We start from the raw sequence: 23116 nt of genomic DNA on the forward strand, positions 1-23116 counted from the left end.
GGTTCGTGGGTTTGAGGTCCACATCGGGCTCTGTGCTGAAAGCTCAGAGCCTGCAGCTGCTTTGGATTCTGTGTCTCCCTCTCTGTCCACCCCTCCCCTGCTCATGCTCTGTCTCTTTCTCTCAAAAATAAAGATTAAAAAAAATTCTTTTCTTTCTGTGTTTCATTTTGAAGAGTTTTTATTGCTATGTTGTCAGATTCCTTAATCTTTTCTTCTGTAATGTCAAATCTCATTCAGTGTATTTTTCATCCTACACATTATAGTTACATCTCTAGAAGACTGGTTTGAATCTTTTAAAAATATTTTCTGTCTCTCCTTAACTTTTTGGACACCTTAAATACAGTTATAATAACTGTTTTAACATTCTTGTATGCTAATTCTAACATCTGTTTCAGTTTAGAGTTAGTGTCGATTGATTTTCTCTTTATTATGGGTCACACTTTCCTGTCTCTCTGTATGTCTGGTAATCTTTAACTGGATGTCAGACATTGTAAATTTTACCTTGGTGGGTGTTGGATATTTCTGTATTCCTACAAACATTCTTGAGCTTTGTTCTGTTATGCAGTTAAGTAACTTGGAAACAGTCTGATCCTTTTGAGGTTTGCTTTCAAGGTTGATTAGATAGGGCTGGAGCATTGATCAATGTAGGACTAGTTACTCTCCATTTCCAGGTAAGGCCCTTTTTTGTTTCCTATGCAATGTTTCTGAATGATCCATCTGACTGTCGGGAATAGCTGATTAATACTCAACCAAAACTTGCAGGGGACCCTCTGAAGAGCTCCAGGATTCTTCAAGCAGCTATGTTTTCTCTGGCACTGTATATATATCTTGGCAACTCTAGCTGCTCCTTTCTCTCTGGATTCTCAACGTCTCCTCAACCCAGGGAAACTTCTTGGATTTCTCTGCCCTATGTCATGACTTAGAAACTAGCAATTACAGAGTTTCCCTCAATTATTTCCTAGGTCCCATAGATCACTGCCTTTTGTTTACTGTGTCTAAAGTCTTGAAAACCATTATTTCCTATATTTGGCCCATTTTTTTTTTTTTGGCTGTTTTAAGCAGGAGGGTATATTCGGTCCTTAATACCTCATTTTGGCCAGCAGTGGAATGCATCCTCTTTTTTAAAAATTCATTTAAGTAACCTCAGCACCCTCGGTGGGGCTTGAAATCATGACCCTGAGATCAAGAGTCACACACTCCACTGATTGAGCCAGCCAGGTACCCCAGAAGTGGAATGCATCTTAAATAGCCCCTCAAATAATAGCCAAGTGAGTATTCTGTAACTTTTGGGAATCTCAGTAAGACCTGATAAGGACCAGGAGAGGGTAGCTCTACTGGCCACAGAATACTGGAGGCTCATTCTTGGGTATCCTTTGGGACTTATCCTCCTTAAAACTTCCATGGTGGTCACTTCATAGAATGTCACACAAATGAAATGTGTCCACGAAGAAACGCATGCACATCCACTCCCAGGACTTCCTGACTTTTCTTTATTCTGGGGCCTCTCCTCTAGTAATAATGTTTAGGGTGTATGCCTTGCTTCTCCCTCTCAGCCTCCAGAGGACACCCACTGATCTATCCACATCCTCACAAGCTTGGATCTGAGACCATAGATGGTCATACTCAGTGCCAGTGGTGATTACTATTAAGTCAGAACAATGTTCATAAGGCCTGAGCACATCGTCATGAGGATTATCTCACAAGATCTGGGATGGATCAGACTATAATAAGGTCTGCTGTGTCCCCTAGTTGAATTTTAGAAGTGCCTGTCTTTCTCACAGTCACACGTGGCTCTGCCACATGGGAGCCACCAGCCCACCCTTCAGTCTAGAGCTCTCCTCTCCAGAGTTGCATTTTGGGGAAATCAGGTAAGAGGCAACTATACATACTGCTTTGGGGCAGAGCACAGGCCAGCAGTTCCTCCCTAAGTCTCCATCTCAGGTTATCCTGCTGGGTCTCTGCTAACCAAGACATAATGATCACCCTCATAGTTTAATGTTAGTAGCCAGCTAGACAAGGAGGGGCAGCCAACCTGGCCTCAGACAAAAGCCATACTCACTAGTTGTGATCAGGAGCTGACAGAAGTAAAACACATTTTCTTTCTAAGAAGACATTACTATGTGTCCAATTTATCAAACCAATGGACCTGACAAGTGTGGATGTGAGATGTCCGTTTTTTTCCTTTTATATGAGAAATCTGATTTCTCTTTTAGAAACATCTTTTTCATTCATTCATTCTTTCTTTTTTTTTTTTTTTTTGCTTTATAGGCAATTTTTTTCTTTATGTATATTACCCAAGGGCCCAGGGCAGTTCCCTCTTGTGTAGGGGAAGAAAACTGGCCTTTGAACTTAAGCCCCCTTATGCTCTGGCCAGGCCAGCCAGGTGTATATGGCAGGAAGAGTCAAGAAGGAAGGAAAACAGACCTCAAGTTTCTGTTTCCCTGACAGCACAGAGCACTCAAGCACTGTCCTTCATCCCCATGGCTTCATCAGGAGGCTCAGAGAAGCAGAGAAGCGAGGTCAGGTGCAGGGAAGGCCAGGTACAGCTGTGACGTCAGTGCAGAGGGCCGGGCAGGCACCCAGACAAGCCAGCATGGGCCCCTGCCCAGGAGAACACTGGAGGAACCATGGAAGGCTATTGCCTCCCTACCCTTCTACCTTTCGTCCCTCCTGCTCCTTCTTTCCAGGCCAGAACCGTCTTCCCAGGACAGAGAAGAGGGCAGGATAAACACATAGAAGCCAATTCTAGTGCCAGAAAAGGAAGAGTAGACCGAGCTAGGCATCTGCTAATGAGTGTCTGCTTGGGCCATGGTGGGGAGCATGCACGCAGGGCACACAGCCTGTGTTCATCAGCAGACCTGTTGAAGGGGGGTCTCTGAAGGGGTGACAGGGCCACACAGAGAAGCCAGGAAGCACAGAAGCATTCAGTTTGTGACGGTCTAAAAATCAACAAAGCAGGGAGAGGAATCCTTTGAAAACTTAAGTTACATTATGTTACTCTTTCCCTCCAGAGCCTCCAGTGGCTCTCCGGCTTGCTACCTGTAAACCCAATGTCCTTAGGGTAGCCTGTAAGAACTGGCCTCCTGTTGCCCTCTGACCTCTGCTCCTGCTCCCTCCCCCTGCTAGCACTTTAGATGCTTCCCTCACAAGCTATGCAGTTGCTTGACTCTTCAAACAGAAGGTAAGTTCCACGAGGGCAGGGCGTTAAGGGAGATTTGTGTGTGTGTGCTTGAGAACTGATTTATCTCCCCTGCCTAGACCAGCGCCTGGCCTGTGGTAGGTGCTCAAAAAGTACTTGCTAAATGAGCAGACCAACTAAAACAGAGCCCCTTTCACCTGTCACAGAGCATGTAGAGACCCAGTCAGTCCCACAGAGGGATTCTGAACTCTGGTTAGGCATTGGGCTCTCTAGGCCTGACTGGAGTTGTAAGTCCTGTGGCCAGTGGGAGATTCTTTTTTTTTAACTGCAGTAAGAACACTTAACAGGGGATCCACCTTCTTAACGTATTTTTAATGGTCATAACTTCCTTGTTTATACTCGTGTAATTCTACGGGCCTGTGTCCTCTAGGTACATAACTGGGGCACAGAGAAACAAAAACTTGCAGATTTGACTTGACAGAAACAGCACTGGGAATATTAAGAAACCCAACCAAGTGATCAGATATCACAGAGAAAAGGAGACGCATTTTGTCACTTGGATTTCCTGAAGCTTTCAGCATTTCCTCAACTGCCCTCCCTTTCTCCCTCTGTGAAAGGGAGCTGGTCTACTCAGCAGTCCCCACAATGCTCCGGCCAGGTCCCCAAGGGACATGGGAGGGGACCACGGCATTGAAGCCTTTATGCCGGGTCTGAAGAGTGAGAGACAACTCCTCAGGCACTCGCAGGCCCTCGTGCACACGCACACACACGCCCTCGCACACGGCCATGAGACTGGTGGGGAGGAAGGGCTAGAAGTCTTTCACGACATGCATCTGTGGAGGCGGACGGCTCCTGAACACCCGGCCGAGGTGGAGACAGTGGAGATAGGCAGTGCGAGAGAATGAGCGGACTAGAGGTCCAGGTGAGGTCAGAGGCAGAAGAGAAAGATGACAGGACGTGATCAACAGAGGAGCCCTGCACCCAGCATGTTTCAGGAGACACAGGACACGGGAGAGAGAAACGTGTAAGGGGCTTGGCATGCACAGGCCCCACCTGGCAAAAGGAGGCCCCCTGCCCAGACTGACCTAGAACTTACCGGCTCATGGCAGGTCCCCCCCCATGCCACGGGCACCTGCCCAGCGTGCACGTGAGTGTGTGGCCAGGGATGGCCAGTAAACTAGCCGCTTGGGAAGCACAGACAGCGCGATGTCACCGCCTAGGGTGACATATTTAGGCACCACAAGAAGAAAGTTCATAGACTTAAAATTGTTTCTTCAAGGTCTGTAAGGAATCTTGGGAATCTGATCTAACCTGCTGACTCTAAAGAAGAGGATTAGCTCCAAAGAGTGGGGCCTCTGCTGTTTCTGTGCCCAGTGGCTGGAGAGAGGGCAGGTGAGGGGGAAGGGGTGGGGGACCCCCAATCCCCTCTCCTTCATGCAGGTGGCTAATTTCACTGCTGCTGCAAGGACACTGGTGCACAGGAGGCTGCTGTGTGGGTACTGGGGGCAAAGGTCAGGGGCCTCCAGGCTTCCTCCCCTAGGGCCTGGTCACACTGGGGGTCTGTGCCATGCTGAAGCGCATTAAAAAGGATGAGAGGAAAGAGATGGGGTGAGAAAAAAGGGAGGGAGAGAAACAGAGAGACTAGACTCAAAGGAAAGAAGCCCACTTAGCCTCATAGGACTTCTAAAACACCTGCCAGCTTCACCACATCAGATCTTGGGCCAGAATCTCCATGCCCTTTGCTTCTCTACCACTGACTGTTTTACAGATGGGGACACAGGCCCCAAGAGGTGGGGCCACTGGTGGCACAGAACCATGGAGAGCCTCTGCAACATGCAGGGGTGACTCCAGCTCTTCCCTGGACTGCAGCAGGAGCCTGGAGCCTAGGGCAGCATCCGGGAGCCCCTCTGCACAGGAGTGCTCCCGTCTCTCTTGCTTGCCTGTGCTCTCAGCACCACCAGGGAGGGAGTTCGAGGAGACCAAACCTCCCACCAAAGGGAAAGATGGTTTCACAAAGTGTCCTGTGCTGGTGCCTGGAAGGTGGCGCCCAGCGCAGCCCCACCTCCTTCCAGGAGACACTCACCATTCATCTGGGAGGGTGACGAAGAGTAGTCCCGGTCCCTGTGTCTCCGGTCGGGTTTCAGATTGCGGCTCTGTCTGCCCGAGCCCTCCAGCATGTTCACGATCTCACTCCGGTCAATGTTGCGCAGGGCTGCATACAGATTGTCCACTGCAGGGGGAGAAGGGAAAAAGGGGTGCTGGCCAAGGGGGCTCCAATCCTCATAGACAGTGTGGGAATGTTGTGGGGTGTGGAGAAGGGAGGGAAGTGGGGGATGATTTGTTTTCTCAGCACCCCTCCTTTGTCAGAATCAAAACTACCTGCCTCTGGGGGGTGGGAGGGAAGCTTTTGTTATCCTTTGACAGATCTTTTCTAAACCCTAAGGGTGGTCAACTGCAAAGCATGGGAAGACTGTTTTTTTGTAATCTGAGAGGAATTCTGCAAGAAATGAGAGTGAGGAGAAGAGGATACTGTCCTTGGTCCTCGCCAGTTGATTTGAGATCCAAATGCAGACACCCAATTTCCTCTTAGTGTTTCTGAGTATGGGAATTTAGTTGAGAAAGGGCTGAAAACAGGGTGACGGATCTTCCCTCCAGGTTGGAGGAAAAGATGTTCCTGCATCAGGCAGGATTTGCTCTGTTCTGAGAGGACAGTCCTCATTTGTTTGAGAAACTCAGTGAGAAGTCACACACCCTACACCTGTGCTGTCATCTCGTTCTGGTGTGGCTCTGGTCTTATTCGGGGGATGGGAAAAAGGCCAAGGCCAAGACCATCCTATCCTCTTATGATGGGACTCCCCGAGGACCCCAGGACCCTGACAGGTGTGTGTGTGAGGGGCAGAGAGACAGAGACAGCAAACGGGATTGGCTCCAAGGCAAAGACAGCAACTGGAGCTGGAAGGCAGAAAGGCTCCGGTGAAGGGGAGGTCCTGCACAGGCTTTGGACAGAGGACGCTTCCTTAGCTTAACGGTACTGACTCTTTGCGTTTTTGCCTTCGCGGGTGACCCAGAGATTCAACAAGGCTGCACTCTGCTCCAGCAAGGAGTTGGGGTTTTCCACACGGATCCTGTTGATGTCTTCCACGCTGAACTGAAGCTCCCGAGCCAGCTCTGCAGGCAGAGAAGCAAGACTGGGTGTGAGCTCGCCTCTGGTCCCCCCAGCAGGTGCTGTGCCTTGCGTCTGGCAGGGAGTACCGGGAATCAAGGAACAGTGCCCCCTGGGTTTTGGTATTCCTTCTTACCAGGAAGCAACTAGGGGAACACAGACACCTACATCTTCCGACATCCAGAAAATAGGGCAGGGATAGGAATGCTCAAAAAATTGGTATTGAATGAACGAATGAAGGAATATCTTTCCTTTCTTTCGTCAATTCACATATTATTAGATGACAAGGCTGAGCCTCTCAGCAAGGTTAACGCTTATGCAAGGTCATGGCACAAGCTAAGACCAGAGCCAGGAGCAGGCTGAGCCTGCGGACGCCCGCTCCAGTGCCGCCTGTGCCACTAACTTTCCACCAGGAAGCAGTTATCATGGGAATGCTTTTCTGTATTTACGTTTCTTCAGGGAAAGGCACTAATCACATTTAAAATGAAAATATAAGCTCCCATCTAAATGCAAGGCAATAACACAGAATGTTAGCTTTTTCCCTCCCGTTATTATTATTTTTTTAATGTTTATTTATTTCTGAGACAGAGAGAGCATGAATGGGGGAGGGGCAGAGAGAGGGAGACACAGAATCCGAAGCAGGCTCCAGGCTCAGAACTGTCAGCACAGAGCCTGACACAAGGCTCAAACCCATGGACCATGAGGTCATGACCTGAGCTGAAGTCGGACGCTCAACCGACTGAGTCACCCAGGTGCCCCACCCTCCCATTATTTTTATTGTTATTTCTCACAGGTGCTTTGGAAGGGAGAACAGCCTCAGAGTCTAATTTCAAGGATGAGGAAGACCAGAGGGGACAGTGATGGTAAGGATCAGAATGCACAGGTACACACACACACACACACACACACACACACACCCCAAGAAGCAGCAGTAGGCATTCTTTTTTGGCTTAAGAACGAACAGCTCCTGAATTTCTGTTGTAAATTTTTTGTCACAGAGCCTTTCAGCAAGCCTTATTGCTAAGGCTTCTGAGTTTCTCTGAAGTCCTCTCTACAGGGTGACTGAGTAAAGGCAGTCCATTCATATAAAAGCTAACATAACAAGGCGGGGGGGGGGGTGGTTAAGTTATAGGTCCTGTGACTGAATAAAACGCATTTTGAGCTTTCACTTGTATTTTCCCACACACAGTGTCACTTCAGATGTGATCTACCCTTTTGTTGTGGGACTTCTGGTAGACCTCAGGTACAGCCAGAAATTACAAGTGAACAATTTTGAGCCATCTCCTTTTCTTCCTTCCTTTCCTTCAACAAAGCCAGCCTTTGAGAAAGGGCAAGGTGAGTACAGGGAGGAAGAGGCAGGCAGTCATAGAGACATAGTTTTTTGTTTCTGTGCTTATTTGTTGGCTGGTTTTCCAGGGCTCTGTCACTAATTAGAGCCACTCTATTCAGCTGGATCTCAATTTTTCCATCTGTAAAATGAGGTGAACCAGATCAATTCTAAGGTCTCTCGTAATTTCAAAAGTTAATTCTTTCTTATAAAGTAAACCCAGGCAGAAAAAAAAGAAAAACCGGGCAGGAATGGAGGAGGGTGGGAGCTTACTTTCCATGGGTATACCCAAAGGCACTGCTTGGGCAACAGACTTGCACAAGACAATCACACATCAGATGCACCGAGGACAGTAGGAAGAGGTAGAGGCAAGAAGCTGGAGGGGTACGTGTAGACTGGCAAGGTGCCTTTTGCCCCCAAGTCCCCGACTTACCCGCCCAGCTGAGGCCAAGGTGCTCTGATATAATAGCCATCTTCATATCTGCTCGGTCGGTCCCACTGAGAAAACCTAGGGAGAAGCATCGGGTTTCATTTAGCAGCCTTGGCAGGACACAGAATGGGCAGGTATGGATAAATGACCTCAGATGGATGTTCTGGCCCCCGGCGGACCTCTGTATGCTGGCCTGCAAGCATTCCGTGGGGACTGGGGCCAAAGGCTCCACATGCTGTGCTCATAACAAGCTAAGGAAATCACATCAACGCAGAGCTCTTGCAGGAGTGAGGGGGAGTGATGTGACCCACAACCTCCTGGGAAGGCAGTGAGCACATATCACAAAGGGGTTCATACCCAGTGACGATTCGCTGAGAATGCTGTATCTCAGGGCCAGGGGAGTCAATGTCCTCTTCCTGTCATCAGCTCCGCTCCCCTGCAGAAGAAAGATGAGGAAAGGGTGCTTTGGGCTTGGGGTTACCCCCTTGGTGGGAAGGTGCTCGGAGCCCGGGGGCTATGGGGTGGGCATGATGCCAATCCCGGCCAACAGTAAGTAGGTCTGTGTCTCTGGAGCCGCAACACAAAGAGCAGATGTGTGCGAAGAGGTGGGGGTTCAGAGGGAGTGATGAGAGTCACACACTTTATCACTAATAGTAATGGCAAGCTCACGTGGCCTTTACCACATGACAGGCCCTGTTTGATGCATACAACAGCCCCTGGGCAGGTACAATTACTATTCCCATCTCATCCATGAGGACACTGAGGCCTAGAGGGGTTAAGTAACTTGCCCAAGGCAGCTCAGCTAATGAGTGGCGGAGCTGGGGTTTGAACTTAAAAACCAGTGTTTCTTTCTGGGTTCCTTTATACTCAAAAGACCTATTTTTGGCACCAGTCCGAGGCTTAGCACTCCAGCCCTACAGAGAAGCACCCAGATGCTAGCTCTGGGTGCAGGAAATCCTCTTTTGAAAGAGAAGTGCACTCATACTCTCCCCAGACAGTAAAGAGAAATCGAGCCACGACATATGGATGTAACCTTGCTTTCTCCCTAGTTGGGCACGGAAGGCTGACAATTACAACGATGGCAGCAGCCAAACGACACCAACAAGAACATGGAGACATATGATCCCTCCAAAGTCCCTTGCGCAGTGGTGACTCAGATGCTCTTACAGGTATGGATAAATCAACATACTTGGTCAAGACGCTTTTGCTGAGCTCAAAAATCTGGGTGTTTGCAGTGGCTGAGACACCAGGGCTCCCTTCTCTGAGGGCCTGGCACCCTGGGGAAGATAAGCAAGTATATGAAAAGGAGGCCTGAAAAACCCTATCAAACAGCTGGGTCACCTTGAGCAATGTGACACCCAGTTCTAAGCCTCAGAGAGCCCAGACGAGGGGTGCTCAGGTAGACATCTTTTGGGCTCCTTCTAGCCCTCGAGAAGGAACATCCTAGAGGGCTCAAGGCCCACAGTAAGAACATGCAGACCACTGTCTGACACTGGCATCTGGTCCTAGCTTTGCAGAAAGGGCCAGGGCACACTCTCCCTGCCAGGCCACCGTCAACTGTCCAGAAGACGGCAAAGAGCCTTCAAAGGCTGCTTTGTGATGGTAAGAGGTCCTTGGGAAGCACGCGACCTTGCGTCTGTTTCGGGACCTCCTCAGGGAACCCCATCTCTGGCGAGGGTCCTCATCGGAGGGCAGCTCACCTTGGTACAGGGGGGCATGGTGATGTTCAGGTGACAGAGAATGTGCTGGGTGTCCTCATACTTCATCGCCTTGCGCAGAAATGACAAGGACCCTGCTGGTTCTCGACTGCTGTCCCTCACCTAAATTCAATCACACAAAAGCAAGATTCGGGGGGGTGCTGTTCCAGAGGCCACCAGGCTGGTTGGCTTAGAGACTTCTGCCTCCCAGAACCTTGTAGACCCAGAGGAGAGATTGGCACCTTTACAGGTATGGCCAAACGGTTCTCCCGAAACGACTGGAAGAGGAAACTCCGTTGCTGGGCAGCTTTTTTGACGGGCACCAGGTTCCCAAAGAGTTCCGCGAAAAGGGGCATTCCTTCCAAAACCTGTAGGAGAAAAGCAAATGCCATGTCCTGCCTTCAGCTTTGGTCATCTCTTTGCCAGATCATACTCATTCTACAGCATGAGACACAACCCGCCATTTGTTTTGAAAAAGGTTTTGTTCCCAAGGCTGAAATGAGGGAGGCATGCTTCCTTACATCAGAGGAATTTTTTTAAATGTTTATTTATTTTTGAGAGAGAGAGAGAGAGAGAGAGAGAGAGGCAGAGCATGAGCGGGGGAGGGGCAGAGAGACACAGAATCCGAAGCAGGGTCCAGGCTCTGAGCTGTCAGCACAGAGCCCGACGTGGGGATCAAACTCATGGACTGCGAGATCATGACCTGACCCAAAGTTGGACACTCAACCAACTGAGCCACCCAGGTGCCCCCTTACTTCAGAGGATTTTACAACAAGCAGGAATCTTTACCTATCCCTGGGTGGCTGATCAGGGTTGCTATCAGAGTACTCTAGAACTCCACTGAAGTATCAAAATATGGCTTCCCCCCAAAAGCTGAATCTCTTTTCACACTTGTTCTGCAACGTTTAGTTTATGAGAAGTGTTGGAAGGACCATGTTATAGCATAATCTCACCCATTATTATAAGAATCCCTATTGTGTATATAATGCTTTCGACTGAGAAGTTATCATGACCCCATTTGATAGGTAAGGAAATTGAGGCCCAAAGAGAGTAAGTCCTTTGTCTAGTTTGTCCTTGAATCAGGATTAGGGGTAGGGCTCCATAGTTCCAGCCTTGTGCTTTTCCTTCTGGGCCCTCAGCCCCCCAAGAAGGCTCAGAACAGACTCCAAGGCCAGACTTTTGGAAAGGTCCTGGCTTCTTACTTGTCTTAACATGATGAGTCTCCTAGGGTCAGTAATAGGTTCAAATCTAGTCCCTGTTCCTCACCTCATTTGTCCAGCCGCCCTCCCTGCCACATCGGGGCGTTCCCAGAATCCTGGCATAGTGGGTAAAACTGTGGGCTCTGGTGTCAGACTACTTGGACAAATCTTTTCTCTACCCTCTACTTAGTCATGTGACCTTGGGCAGACTACTTAACCTCTCTCAGCCTCAGTGCCCACATCTGTAAACTGGGGATGATAAAAGCACACGCGGGTATGAGGATCAAGGGAGATGATGCTAGTCAAGCACTTTCACACTACGTCCAGCCACGGTACCTCTATGTCCCTGCTCCGAGCCACCTCAATGAAGTTCTCATGCTGCTCCAGGGTCTTGTCCACTTTATCGTCTGTCATGCAGTAGCAGCGCAGACGCCCTTCCCGGGGGTCATTCATCTTGGCAAAAATGACGAACTTGGCCATGTAGGGCACCGCAGTGAGCTCCTTGTACAGCAGGGTGGCGAAGTTCACAGCTTCAGCAGTGCGAGGACAGTCTGACAGCCAAAACCTAAAAAGAGAGGGCTGATTATAAGCACGTTTCTATGGGCCAGATGGAGCGCTTCATGTCTGTGCAAACAGAAGGAGCCCATAAGCCATGGGGATGGCTGCTCTAGAAAGCCTGGTGGTCAGGGTGGGGGCTTCTGTGTGGAAAGGGGAAACGGGGGGCCCTAAGCACGGGGTGGGCAGGTCAAGGCCTGGGGATAAGCCATGATCAGGGCAGCGCTGACCACTCGGTGCAGGGCCCGGGGTTTCTGGGCTCACCTGGCAGAGACGTTGGTGGTGAAGGCGGCACACTCGTTGGCATACACGAGCTTGGTTGTCCCCGTTATGTCTTCCCACTGGGCTTGGTCTGTTCCTCCTGCAACAGGAACACAGGTGGGCTGGGGGACAGTGTTCAGGTGGCACACACACGGCTTGCCGAGCTGCCAAGGGCTGAGCATGAAAGGGCGGAGATGGGCACATCTGTGTGGCCCTGAGCACATCTCTTCTCTCACGCCCTCCCCCTCCTCGAGCGATTCCATGGAGGCTCTAGTCAGATGGACTGCCCCTCCCTCCCTTCAAAGAGCACATCGCCTAGGGAAGCCGAAGCAAGGTGATGGCCGGCTTCCCTTTCTGTCTCTCCTTCATGTAGCCAGAAGGAGCTGCTGCTACCCAGAAGATGGGACAGGGGCACCTCTCACCAGTGACACTGCAGAGTAGGCGCAGACTGGTGGTGTCCCCCTCCCCGCTGTCCCTTGGGTTGTCCGTCCAGGAAGGAGGGAGTGGGATCCGAAGGCCAATGGGGCGATAGAACTTCCGGCGCCGTGGCTCCACGGTGACGATGGGGCTGAACGTGGCCTGGTTGCCCAGGAGTTTGGTGACAAGCTCATCTGGTACAGGCTGGGCCTGCAAGGTAGCAAAGGCAGGCACTGAGCCTCCAGCAGCAGGGGGGACTTGTTCATGAGGGCCAGCACGTCCCCAGAGGGAGAGCAGGCTGTTTATACAGAGGGCAAAGGCTCCCAGGGGGTGCAGCGGTCCTTCCACTGTTGCACCACACAGATCTGTTTTGCTGGGCATGGAGCCCATCCTGGGGCTGATATCACTGCTCAGCTCTCTTTCCGGAGCCCTTTCTCCCCCTCTCCTGCTGCTCCCATTCCGTGGGTGGCACCACCCTTGCTCACCATTAGTTACCTCTCCAGGATGCCCCGTGGAATTCTTTCACGTCGAGCACGCGAGCATGCTGGCATCGTGGTTTAATGCGTAATCTGGGGCTTTCTGCAACTTACCAGGGAGCGCCTGCCCTACCCCACTCACCCGACTTCTGAGCTTTAAGGTCACATCTCTAACTGGGATTTTAAGGCATTGGACAAAAGTGGGGGATGTGCTGGGGAAGTCTTCCTGGGGGCCTTGAATTCCTCCCACCTTCCATAAACTCTGAGTTGGACGGGGGGGGGGGGCAACTGGTGAGGAGGGAGGGCTGTGTCACCTGCAGAGCCAGCTTCACTCTCTTGGTGACAGCGTTTTCTGGGAATGTTGCCTGCACCAGGGGGACCAGCTTGCTCTTCAGAAAGCCCCCTTCAGGGCCGATGGTGTCGTAGTCCTGGCAGAGCCGTGACATGATCACGAAGTACAAGGGGAAGTCGGTGGTGATGATGCGGCAGACCCTCTTCTTCTCCAGCTCCTCCAGACTCCCCAGCTCTGTAATCACATGGCACGATGCCACCCACCCCGGTCATGCCGTCGTGCCAGATGCAGGCTCAACCACTGTGTCCCCAGAACCTCCTTATCCCTGGCTCCCGATGTTTGTCCCCTCCCCAGGCACCTAGCAGCACCCCTCAGGTGCCCCAGGCACCTGGGACTGGACCTGATGGGGCCATCCCCGGTCTCTCTGGCCTTCCCAAACTCCAGGCGGTCCTAACAACCCACCCCAAAATTGCAAGCTCAAGTCCCACCTTCCAGAAGGAGGGCACCCTGCTCTGGGATCCCTGGGGCTCAGTTACCTTCGTCCATCCCGTTGAGGATCTGATCCAGGTAGCTTTCTCCATAGCGGCTCTTGTGTTCCTTCCACACGGAGCCGTTTTCACTGCGCAGCACCACGAGTTCACGGTCCCCACGGCCTTGGGAGGCAAAGTGGGGGATCTCCACGATCACAGGGCTGAGGGGACAGAGCAGATGGTGGGCAAGGTGTGTAGATGTGGGCGTGGGTGCCTGTGGGCGGGTGGCTGTGCACAGGGAGGAAGGAACAGGGAAAGGGGGGGCAGTCGGTCCCTGCTTGGAGAAAGATGGGATCCTGCAGCCAGAGCGAGACCCCACCTTGGGGCAGGTCCAGATGGGGAACAGACACTCCTTGAGTTCCTGAGACGCTCCGAGGGTCCCTCACTCACTGCCAGGCCCCGGAGGAACAGTAAGCACAGGACCCAATCTCACCTCACAGGGGGATCTCCTGCCATGGCCATGTAGTGGACGCTCAGCTGAGTAACCCAGCCCTTGGACCTGATCCCGAGAACCCGCCAGCCATTCCTAGATATCCCTAGGCAGGGGACCAAGCCTTAGCTTTCTCCTCTATCCAATGGTGATAAAGCCACTTCCTTCAGAGGGAGGCTTTGATGACTACATTTAAAAAGGAAAATCGGGGCACCTGGGTGGCTCAGTCGGTTGAGCGTCCAACTTCGGCTCAGGTCATGATCTTGCAGTTCGTGAGTTCAAGCCCCGCATTGGGCTCTGTGCTGACAGCTCAGAGCCTGGAGCCTGCTTCGGATTCTGTCTTCCTCTCTCTCTGCCCCTCCCCCACTCATGCTCCATCTCTCTCTGTCTCTCAAAAATGAATAAACGTTAAAAAATTAAAAAAAAAAAGGGAAAGCAACACAAAAGCACTCTGCAGGCTGCTTTCCAGGGGTGGATGGAAGCTCAGAGGTGGGGACAGGCAGGGGACAAAGGCAAGAAGGCCGGGCCTCCCTGGACACACCTGTCCCAACAAAGCTCAGGTAGAACCCCACTCTGCTTCACTCTCAAGCCCACTAATCTTGTCCTTGGGGGCAATGCTGTAGGGCTGTCTTTTAGAAATACCATCTTAAAGCTTAAATAATTCAGCCCTTGAAGGCCCCAAGGTAGCCAGCCCAGTCTCTTCAGTCCCCTTCTCTAGTATCATACAAGATTTGAGAGGAGTAAGCTCCACCCTGGGGCTGTGGACTCCTCAGTGTATCTGGGAGACAGGGACTAAAAGTTCCTGGTTCTGTTACTCTGTCAGGACAGCAGACAAACAAGATTGCATGGGGCTCTAGGACTTGGCATTTCCTCTTCCCTGTGGCTGGGTGGTTCTGGGTGGTTGATGCTGAGGTGGCAGCGACGGACCAGCAGGGGCAGGGGCAGAGGCAGGGGCAGGGGCAGGTTAAGGACATGTGTCGCATCCCATGTGAGTGACTTCTCACCTTAAGAACTGGGCCCCGGCGGGTCCCAGCGCGATGATCCTGCTGGCCAGGCCCTCCTCCTCGGCCAGTGGGGGCGGCGTGCTCAGCTTCTGGGGCTTGACCAGGCGGCAGGTGATACGAGTAGGGGCAGCACATGTCCGGGGCGGGATCACCACCCTCAGGCCATTGTGACGGCTCCCCCTCATGGAGCCTCCCCGGGCATCCACCATGAAGCTCACCAAAAACCTAAGGCACAGGCAGATCCATGTTGGGCTTCTATACGCCTTCTCTGAGACAGGGAGAGTGAGACTCACGCCCATAACCCGTGAGTCATGGGGTCACTCACCCTGTGTGGACGGGGCTGGCCACTGGGCTGATGTTGTCTGAGGTCTCTGTGGCCGGGCTGCTGGGGATGAGTGAGTCTTCATCATACTCCTTAGACGCCTGAGGAGGAGAGAAAGGCCAATTGTCCCAGCACTTCCTGGGCCACAGGAGCTAGTCTTGGCCAGGTTGGTGTCGTTCTGGGCTGGGGAGGCTCAGGAGCGTCTCGTTGCCAGAAAGCAAGCGACCCAAATCCTGCACACTCACTACTGACCCTTTCTGGACAAGGCTTTTCTGGAGTCTAAAAGGAGACATAGACTTCTTCCTACCATCATGGCTGCTCCTTGGCTCCTTTTAGGTCCAACATCCACTGCACAAACTGCAGACTTACCCGCTCTTTCCTCCAGCCCCTCTCCAGTGTGAAACCTCTGCTCTAGGGAGCTCAGTTTTCGCAGACTTGGTACTGGAACCCTGCACCATCACCTACTAGCTGCTTAGCTCTGGGCCAGCGACTCGTCCTGCAGGTATCTGAGGTACAGGAGGTGAACGGGGCACACCCTAACCTTGGGGGACTTCCTTCCTCATCTGCAAAAGGGATGGTCCTTGCCCCTCAGTGACACTATAGCTGCGGAGCCATGGGGCTGCCTCCCATGGGGCGTTGCATATCACAAGCACCCATGAAAGCCAGCAGGGTCTGAATCTGGGTTTACTCCCAAGTCCCCTCTTGCTCCCATGGGTCCTGACACCCCTGTCCATCTCCTTCACTGGCCTGCTCCACCCACTGTCACACCTTGCCTCCTACATGAAGCTTTCCCACTACTCTAATCCAGAAGGCTTCACACAGCATGATCTGGCATGGGGGACATTGATTCTTTCCGCAATCTGTGAGAACTGGCTTCACATATCTGAGCCCACCCTTCCCAGCTGGTCCGTTTGCTCTTAGGGGTCAGGCTTGGGTCTCACAGTCCTCCTACAGGGCTCACAGTAAGAACCCAGGAATGCCCACTGTCTTGAGTGCATGACTTAAGCAAGGAGCTGAAGAGAATGGGTTGGTCAAGGAACAACAGGACACAGGTTGACACGGTGACTTTCTCATTGTTGTTGGCAGCATCCAGGGAATATGCCACATCTGTACCAGGACCATATTTCACCATATCTCCCAAAGGCCTCCCAGTGAGTGACTCCAGTATCACAGCACTAGCATGGATGGCTGATTGGACAACTTCACAGCTGGCTTGTCCCTGCATGCCACCCTTGGGGTCCAGGGCTATGGCTGCTGCTTTCAGACATCTAGCCCTTTGGTGGCAGAGGAAAAGACCAGCCTTAGCTGGAAAACAGGCCAGGCCCAGTTCAGTTATCAGGCCTCAGGGAAATCATTTCCAACCTCCAAACATCACACTGCTTTTTATCCTAGAAAATCTCCTTCCCTTGGTGGCGGTGGGGGGGGGGGGGTGCCAGATAGCATAAAATTAAATTAAGGAGAATTAACTTGTTTGAAACCATCCCACCGTTTTTTGGGACAAATTCAGATGGCACCCAGGGAAGCCACAAAATAGGGGACTATGATGAGCAAGAGTGCCGCCTGGGAACAGCTCTCTCTGACACCCCTTTCTGTGTTGGTATTTTAACTTCTCGATAATCCCTGGAGGAAGGGGAGGCAGAAACTGTCCCCCTCTCTAATGGATGTGAAATAAAGGAGTTTAGTGACTGGGCCCGCAGCTCAACCTCAGCTCCCTCTCCAGCACTGTGACCCATTGTCCCGGGCACGCAGAGAGCCTGTGCGCAGGGAGTGTGGCCATGAGGACACGGGCTTTGGGGCCAGAATTTCTGGCGTCAGTTCTCAGCCTCATTTGTGACTGGATGGACTAGCATAATGGTATTTCACACACCCTTGGGCTCTCTGAGACTTGTATCATTAATATCTGGGATAATAAGAACTCTGGCAGCACAGGGGACTGCAAAGTACACGTGGAAGCCTGGATTGAAGGGCTTGGTAAATGCTACAGGCATTTAATTCTTAGTTCCTATCATACCGTGGATCATTTCAAAACCATCGTTGTCCCAGAGGTACCCACTCTCTGCAGATGGGAACAAAAAAACAAAAGGTGCTTCTTACCTGTTCTGGCTCCTCAGATCTAATCACCACTGTCTCAGGTGTGACACATGGGATCCTCGGGATGGCTGGAGATTCCACCCTAGACACCCAGAACGTGGGGAAATCAGAGGGATGATTCTTCTAAATAGCCCCTGGCTGCCATGGGAGGCCTAATGAAACACCTCCGTACCCCCATAATAACCTAACCTACCTGCCCCCCTTGCCACAACCCGACATGCACATCACACAAGCAATACAATTCAGCATCACACACTGACCAGCCTCTTCCCCTCACCTCAAAGCCTTTCCTCAGGCCCAGCTGTCCTTCACAAGCCAGATGAAGGGGCTGCCTCCCACATGAAGCCTTCCCTCACACTTACCACCCTCTTCTCAGCCTCGGAGCCCTTGTTGATAGGATCCTCGCTCTGGCCTTAACATCTTATCCTGCACTGCTCTGTGACCTCTTGGGGTGTGTGTGTGTGTGTGTGTGTGTGTGTTTTAATTGTTTTAAATGTTTATGTATCTTTGAGACAGAGAGAGACATAGAGAGTATGGGGCGGGGAGGGGCAGAGAGAGAGAGAGAGAGAGAGAGAGAGAGAGGGAGACATAGAATCTGAAACAGGCTCCAGGCTCTGAGTTGTCAGCACAGAGCCCTACACGGGGCTCAAACTCAGGAACGATGAGATCATGACCTGAGCCAAAGTTGGATGCTAACTGACTGAGCCACCCAGGCACCCCCTGGAGTATGTTTTGATCCCACCAAATAAATTGGTAGGTTCTTTATGAGGGGCCAAGTCTTGTACTTCTTTCTAACTGCTGTGCAGTAAATAATAATGATTTTGAGTTTGGAGATTCATATCTTATACAGTGAATACTCACTGGTGAAATACCCTTGGGCCTTCACTTCCTGCTGTTCCACTGCCCTGTTCTGAATGAGCCCTGGGACTAAGATGGCACATGTTTGTCTTTTCAGAAACCCTGAGGACTAGGTGTTTCTACAATTGTCACGTTTAGATTTATTCACCAAATCTCTCTGTGTGCTGATGTACCCACATGGGAATAATTCACAGCACCCCAAGGTGGTGGGGGGAGGAATGTGTTGCAGGCAGACACAAACCCTTTGTGGGTTTCTCTAAGGTGCCGTGCTGGCAGACAGCCATGGTCAGTGCATGAGCTCAGCTTGGCAACAGTTGTTAATGTGAATCTTCCTCAGTGGACTTTTCTGGTGATAAGCTGGGAGTGCAGGCGAGGGAGGGGCTGTGAGGAGGAGACAGAGAGGGAGCAGGGACACTGGCAGAGGCAGAGAGAGGCCCCCGTGACCCCGCCTGGCGGTCAGGGGACAGGGCTCACTGATCCTAAAGTACCGGGCCCACAATCCAGCCAACCAGCATTCCCTCCCTGGCCGCAGCACACGCTCTGCCTGTCCTTCTTGTGACTTTTCCTTGCCGGGGAACCCCTCCACCCCGAGCTCCAGGGCCCGCCTGCCCATGCGCGGTGTGCACGCTCCTTACACTTGGTCTAGCTTCGGCACAAAATCCAGCAGCTCCTTCTCTTCATCGATATCCCTGGAATCCTGTTTCTCAGCCTTGGAGACGAGTTCTTCCCCTGAAACCACACAAGTCTACATGAGTGACAGGATGGAGGTTTCCTCTTTCTATTTAAAAAGTGCTTTCCTGCTCCTCCTCTCAATGCTGGCCCCCGAGCGGCAGAGCAAGGCCCTTGCTGCTCCAAGGGGACCACTAACAATGTCTTGGGCCAGCCCCGTTCCGTTCCTCCAGCCCGGTGGCACAGAGCAAGCTAGCCAGCTCCCAACAGCTTAGTCTATACCAGCCTTTGCAGAAGACAAAAAATACAGCCAGAAGAGACTTCTTTGGCCTGAACAAGCTCCACTTCAAAACAGCTCTTGCTGGGGACGCAGATGCCAAAGAAAAGAGTTGTTTCTGTCCTTTGCCACACCACACGCTATGGAAGTGTAAACTACAATGGGACTGAGCCCATTCATTTTGAAGGGCTCTAGCGTTTTTTTATAATCATTGCAGCTGAAACCTTATTATTTCCTAAGTCCATTACAAAGTGGTTCAAACTGTCTGCAGCCCCGACTGCCTCTTTGTTTCTCTTTCCTTGCTTGAACCGAGCGGGAGCCCTCGACCTTGCGGTGTCATTTACTGTCACTTAGCAGTGAGCATCCTGGCTCTGTGATCTGGAGCTGACAGAATGGAATAACAACAGCTCATGCAGTTATGATCACAAACGCAGTGGCATGGGCACAGACACGGAAATGGACAGGCAGGAGCTACCTGCCCAGGCGTGGATCTTATGGGTGTAAATCTCCTGTTATAGTGAAGCTCCTGGCTCCAGATTGTTAGCCATTGGAGGAGGGTGGAAAGCAGGAATGGATTAGTGAGAGCTGGGATTGCTTAGGGTGAAATGCACTCGTGAGAAAGGACCACAGGGAACAGAAAGTGTTTCATACCCATGATAGTTATATGAGCAGTTCCTGGAAAGCAAAGAAGAGCCAAGTTTAAGAAAGGGCAGGATAAATTTAAAGAAAAAAAAACAAACACTTATTTAGGGGCACCTGGGTGGCTCAGTCGGTTGAGCATCTGACTTAGGCTCAGGTCATGTTCTCACAGCTCGTGAGTTTGAGCCCCACATTGGGCTCTGTGCTGACAGCTCAGAGCCTGGAGCCTGCTTCGGATTCTGTGTCTTCCTCTCTCTCTGCCCCTAACCCACTCGCATTCTGTCTCTGTCTCCCTCAAAAATAAATAAACATTAAAAAAATTAAAAAAAAAAAAGGGCAGGACTGAAGTCAGTTAATGCAAGAGGCATATTATTAACGGGGACACAAAGGAGCTTTAATCACCTCGCTGACATGGTTAAGACACCAGGGACTAGAGAGATAATCCAGACCAACCCCGTGATTTTACATCACAAGGGCTCCCCTCAGACCTAAGTGAGGAGACAGGCTTATGTGGGGCAGGAAATATACTACAAGCACTCCCTGGCTCACAGAAGTTGAAACTATAGTGAGTTCATAATAATGGTTGCACCCCAAAACTTACTGACCCACTATGTGGTCAGAAGAGTAGCTTAATTAAAAAAAGAATTCTTACAGATTTTAAATAAACAGCTTGTTATTTGTTCAAAGCACAGGAAAGTATCAGGCAGAATTTTATTGCAGTTCTCAACAGCTCTGAGAGTTGATCTGAGTAGAATCATACTCCATGTATAATGGACAAACACACATATATTTAGGAAAGTTCAAGGCATTTTGTATTTTAACTCTGAGACGTAGGTTTTTTTCCTGCTCCTAAAATTACACTAAAGGAATATTTTTGATAACGGAAAACATCATTAAAAAGCAGTTCTCTCTGACTTTGATACAGCTCCGCAGAACACGTGTGTGCATGTGTGTGTCTGTGTGCAAGAAGGGCCCTTGAATGCACTATGGCAGGTGCCAGGAGGCACCCAGGGACAGAGGGCTCCCAGGTGTGCTCCCTTCGGACTGACTTTCCCCAGACTTTTTGTTAATCCCAGACGTTACCTTCATCTTCAGAGACATCCAGGATCTCATCTACCGTCTCAGGGAAACTCAACCGGTGCTTGTCACTGGCTAACTAAAAGAAAAAGCAGAGAATTCAACCCAAATAGAACAGTAGGCCCTTTCACAGATTCAGCAGGAAGGAGGTGGGAAAGGAGGTTTGTCTTAAAGGAAGAGAATCAAAGCTGAGAGGCCCTTCCGCCTGAAAGCTGTCTGGCAAGGAGATAAACAGGAAATGCCAGCTTCCTATTGCCATGTCTCCACCCAGCACCCAGCTTGCTATTTGCCCCCTTAGGTCTGGTCACAGCCCTAACTCTTTTCACCACTAGGTGGCAGTACAACTCCGCCTGATAGAGGAGAACACCCTCTTCCTGTGGCCCCAGCTGGCCACTGGTGCTGTGCTTCCTATCCCATCCCAGAATGTGCTCCTCTTCCCAGAGTAACCCACAGGGGCGCCATGTCAGTCTGTGTGTATCTGGGGTGGATGGTGCAGAGGAGAAGCCGACATACCACAAAACTGGTTTCATCCGTGACAACCTTGAGCACGTCTGTTACAGAGATGTAGCCTAAGCGCTTGGCTATTGCCAGAGGTGTGGTTCCATTCTGGGAAAATTAGCAGAGACAGAGTGAGATCAGATAAGAGAATGGCGTCTGGGGGGAAAGCACTGCCCCCTTTATGTAGACCAAGCTCACATTCTAATTGTTTAGAAGAGTGTAGGTGGGCACACTGCACCTCAGAGCCCAGAGCAAGACCCCCGCACACTTGTGAGCCCAGACAGGTGTTAGGAACAATGCTTGCAAAGATGGGGTATGGGAGAGAGGAGGGCAGTGATACTTTAAGTCTGTAGCACCGAATGTGGGAGTTTTGAAATGAGAACAGGGGAAATCTTGCTAGGACAAGTCAAGAACTGCCAAGAGGGAACCAAACCAACTGGAAGGAATGGGTCAGGAAGGCACCATATGAAATTTTGGAATAGGAAAGTGGAGGGCAGTGCTGCTCACTGCTCCCAACACCAGTTCTTTGGGTATCCGTTACTGAGTGCTAAAATAATCAAAATAATGTATACATACTTCAGTTAACTGTTTAGGCCAATTAGAAATCACAAATCACCACCAGAAACAGGGGAGGGGCATATTTTCTACTTTGATTTGAAGAGACAGAGCTAAGTGGAAGTAGAGTGATATTGAGGCTTTATTTTCTTTTAAGTTCTCCAGTCCCAGGGATGTGTTCTGGGCCCCATACACATTCAGCTCCAACCAGTTATAGGTTTAGCAGCCACATCTACGAAGGTCCAGATGCCTTCAGAGCTGGAAGCAGCCATGGAGAAAATCTAGGAAAACCTGCCCATCGTCAAATGTGGAAGCCCCTATTCAGGATTGAGCATATTGCTCAAGACAACCCTGAAGCCCTGAAACATCATGAACCACGCAAGACATTTGGTTTGCTACTTGTACTATTACTAAAAGTGGCGTCACACATGCACAGAGAGAGTTTCAACAGCACTATTTAAACAAAGGTAAAGAGGGAGGGTAAATGATATTTAGAGGATAACCTAGAGTTCACCAGAAAGAGAAATCAATCACAGCACCCATGCCCTGGGCTACTGACACAGCTGTGACTTTATGGTCCAGGCCCCGGATGTGCAGCAAGGGTAGACCAAGCCTCTGTGGTGAATAGGGGTCTCACGGGACTGCCCATCGGGACCACTTCTCCAAAATTGGGAAACTGGTAGGTACTTACCGAGCTGACCTCGTTTGGGGAAGCACCATTTTTGAGAAGCAGTGTCACGATGTCTGTATGTCCCTGTTGGGCCGCCTGGTGCAAGGGACTGTATCCTTGCTGTAAAGCAAGGTAACATTTTGGCAGGATTAACTAGCTATGAGAGAGAGAGAACTGCCCACATATTATAGAGCCTGGCTTCTATGTGCAAGACAAAAAAGGCATTTTCCCCATTTCCGCCTCTAGGGTCAAAGCTTAAAATTGTGGCACAGCCCCAAGTGCCCCAGGGTTAACTCTGACTGCACCCTAATTTGGCACCTAAGAAGTGACAGTATAGAAGTCAGCTCTCAAGTGTTCCTGTACCTTCGTCTTGGCATTGACGTCTGCCTGGTGCTGTAGCAGAAACTTTACCAGCTTGATATTTCCATAATGACTGGCCACGTGGAGTGGGGTATAACCCATCTGAAAAGCAAGAGGTGAGAATGGGTAAGCAGCAAGGCTTCGGGGCAGGGCTAGGGGTGCACATAGGGGAGAAGGGTG

At 50.9% G+C, this 23116-nt stretch overlaps 1 protein-coding gene across 1 annotated transcript in view; it reads right to left on the minus strand.

Annotated features, from left to right (window-relative positions):
• ANK1 (ankyrin 1) overlaps nucleotides 1–23116 on the minus strand; it is a 107400-nt gene that overhangs the window by 31066 nt on the left and 53218 nt on the right. Inside the window, exons 19-37 of the mRNA XM_047090815.1 lie at nucleotides 22940–23038; nucleotides 22598–22696; nucleotides 21367–21459; nucleotides 20860–20932; nucleotides 18827–18920; nucleotides 17337–17415; nucleotides 15246–15343; nucleotides 14921–15145; nucleotides 13493–13647; nucleotides 12979–13190; nucleotides 12194–12398; nucleotides 11775–11871; nucleotides 11292–11520; nucleotides 9999–10124; nucleotides 9760–9879; nucleotides 8417–8495; nucleotides 8063–8137; nucleotides 6176–6307; nucleotides 5223–5369 (exon numbers count right to left, since the gene is read on the minus strand). Coding sequence (XP_046946771.1) covers nucleotides 5223–5369; nucleotides 6176–6307; nucleotides 8063–8137; nucleotides 8417–8495; nucleotides 9760–9879; nucleotides 9999–10124; nucleotides 11292–11520; nucleotides 11775–11871; nucleotides 12194–12398; nucleotides 12979–13190; nucleotides 13493–13647; nucleotides 14921–15145; nucleotides 15246–15343; nucleotides 17337–17415; nucleotides 18827–18920; nucleotides 20860–20932; nucleotides 21367–21459; nucleotides 22598–22696; nucleotides 22940–23038 — 2437 coding nt within the window. The remainder of the gene's footprint in view (nucleotides 1–5222; nucleotides 5370–6175; nucleotides 6308–8062; nucleotides 8138–8416; nucleotides 8496–9759; nucleotides 9880–9998; nucleotides 10125–11291; nucleotides 11521–11774; nucleotides 11872–12193; nucleotides 12399–12978; nucleotides 13191–13492; nucleotides 13648–14920; nucleotides 15146–15245; nucleotides 15344–17336; nucleotides 17416–18826; nucleotides 18921–20859; nucleotides 20933–21366; nucleotides 21460–22597; nucleotides 22697–22939; nucleotides 23039–23116) is intronic.

This window comes from Lynx rufus, unplaced genomic scaffold (genome assembly GCF_022079265.1).
Source record: "Lynx rufus isolate CCGP_SWC_20201006 ecotype Redwood Valley unplaced genomic scaffold, mLynRuf1.p SCAF_3, whole genome shotgun sequence".
In the NCBI taxonomy this organism is placed as follows: Eukaryota; Metazoa; Chordata; class Mammalia; order Carnivora; family Felidae; genus Lynx; species Lynx rufus.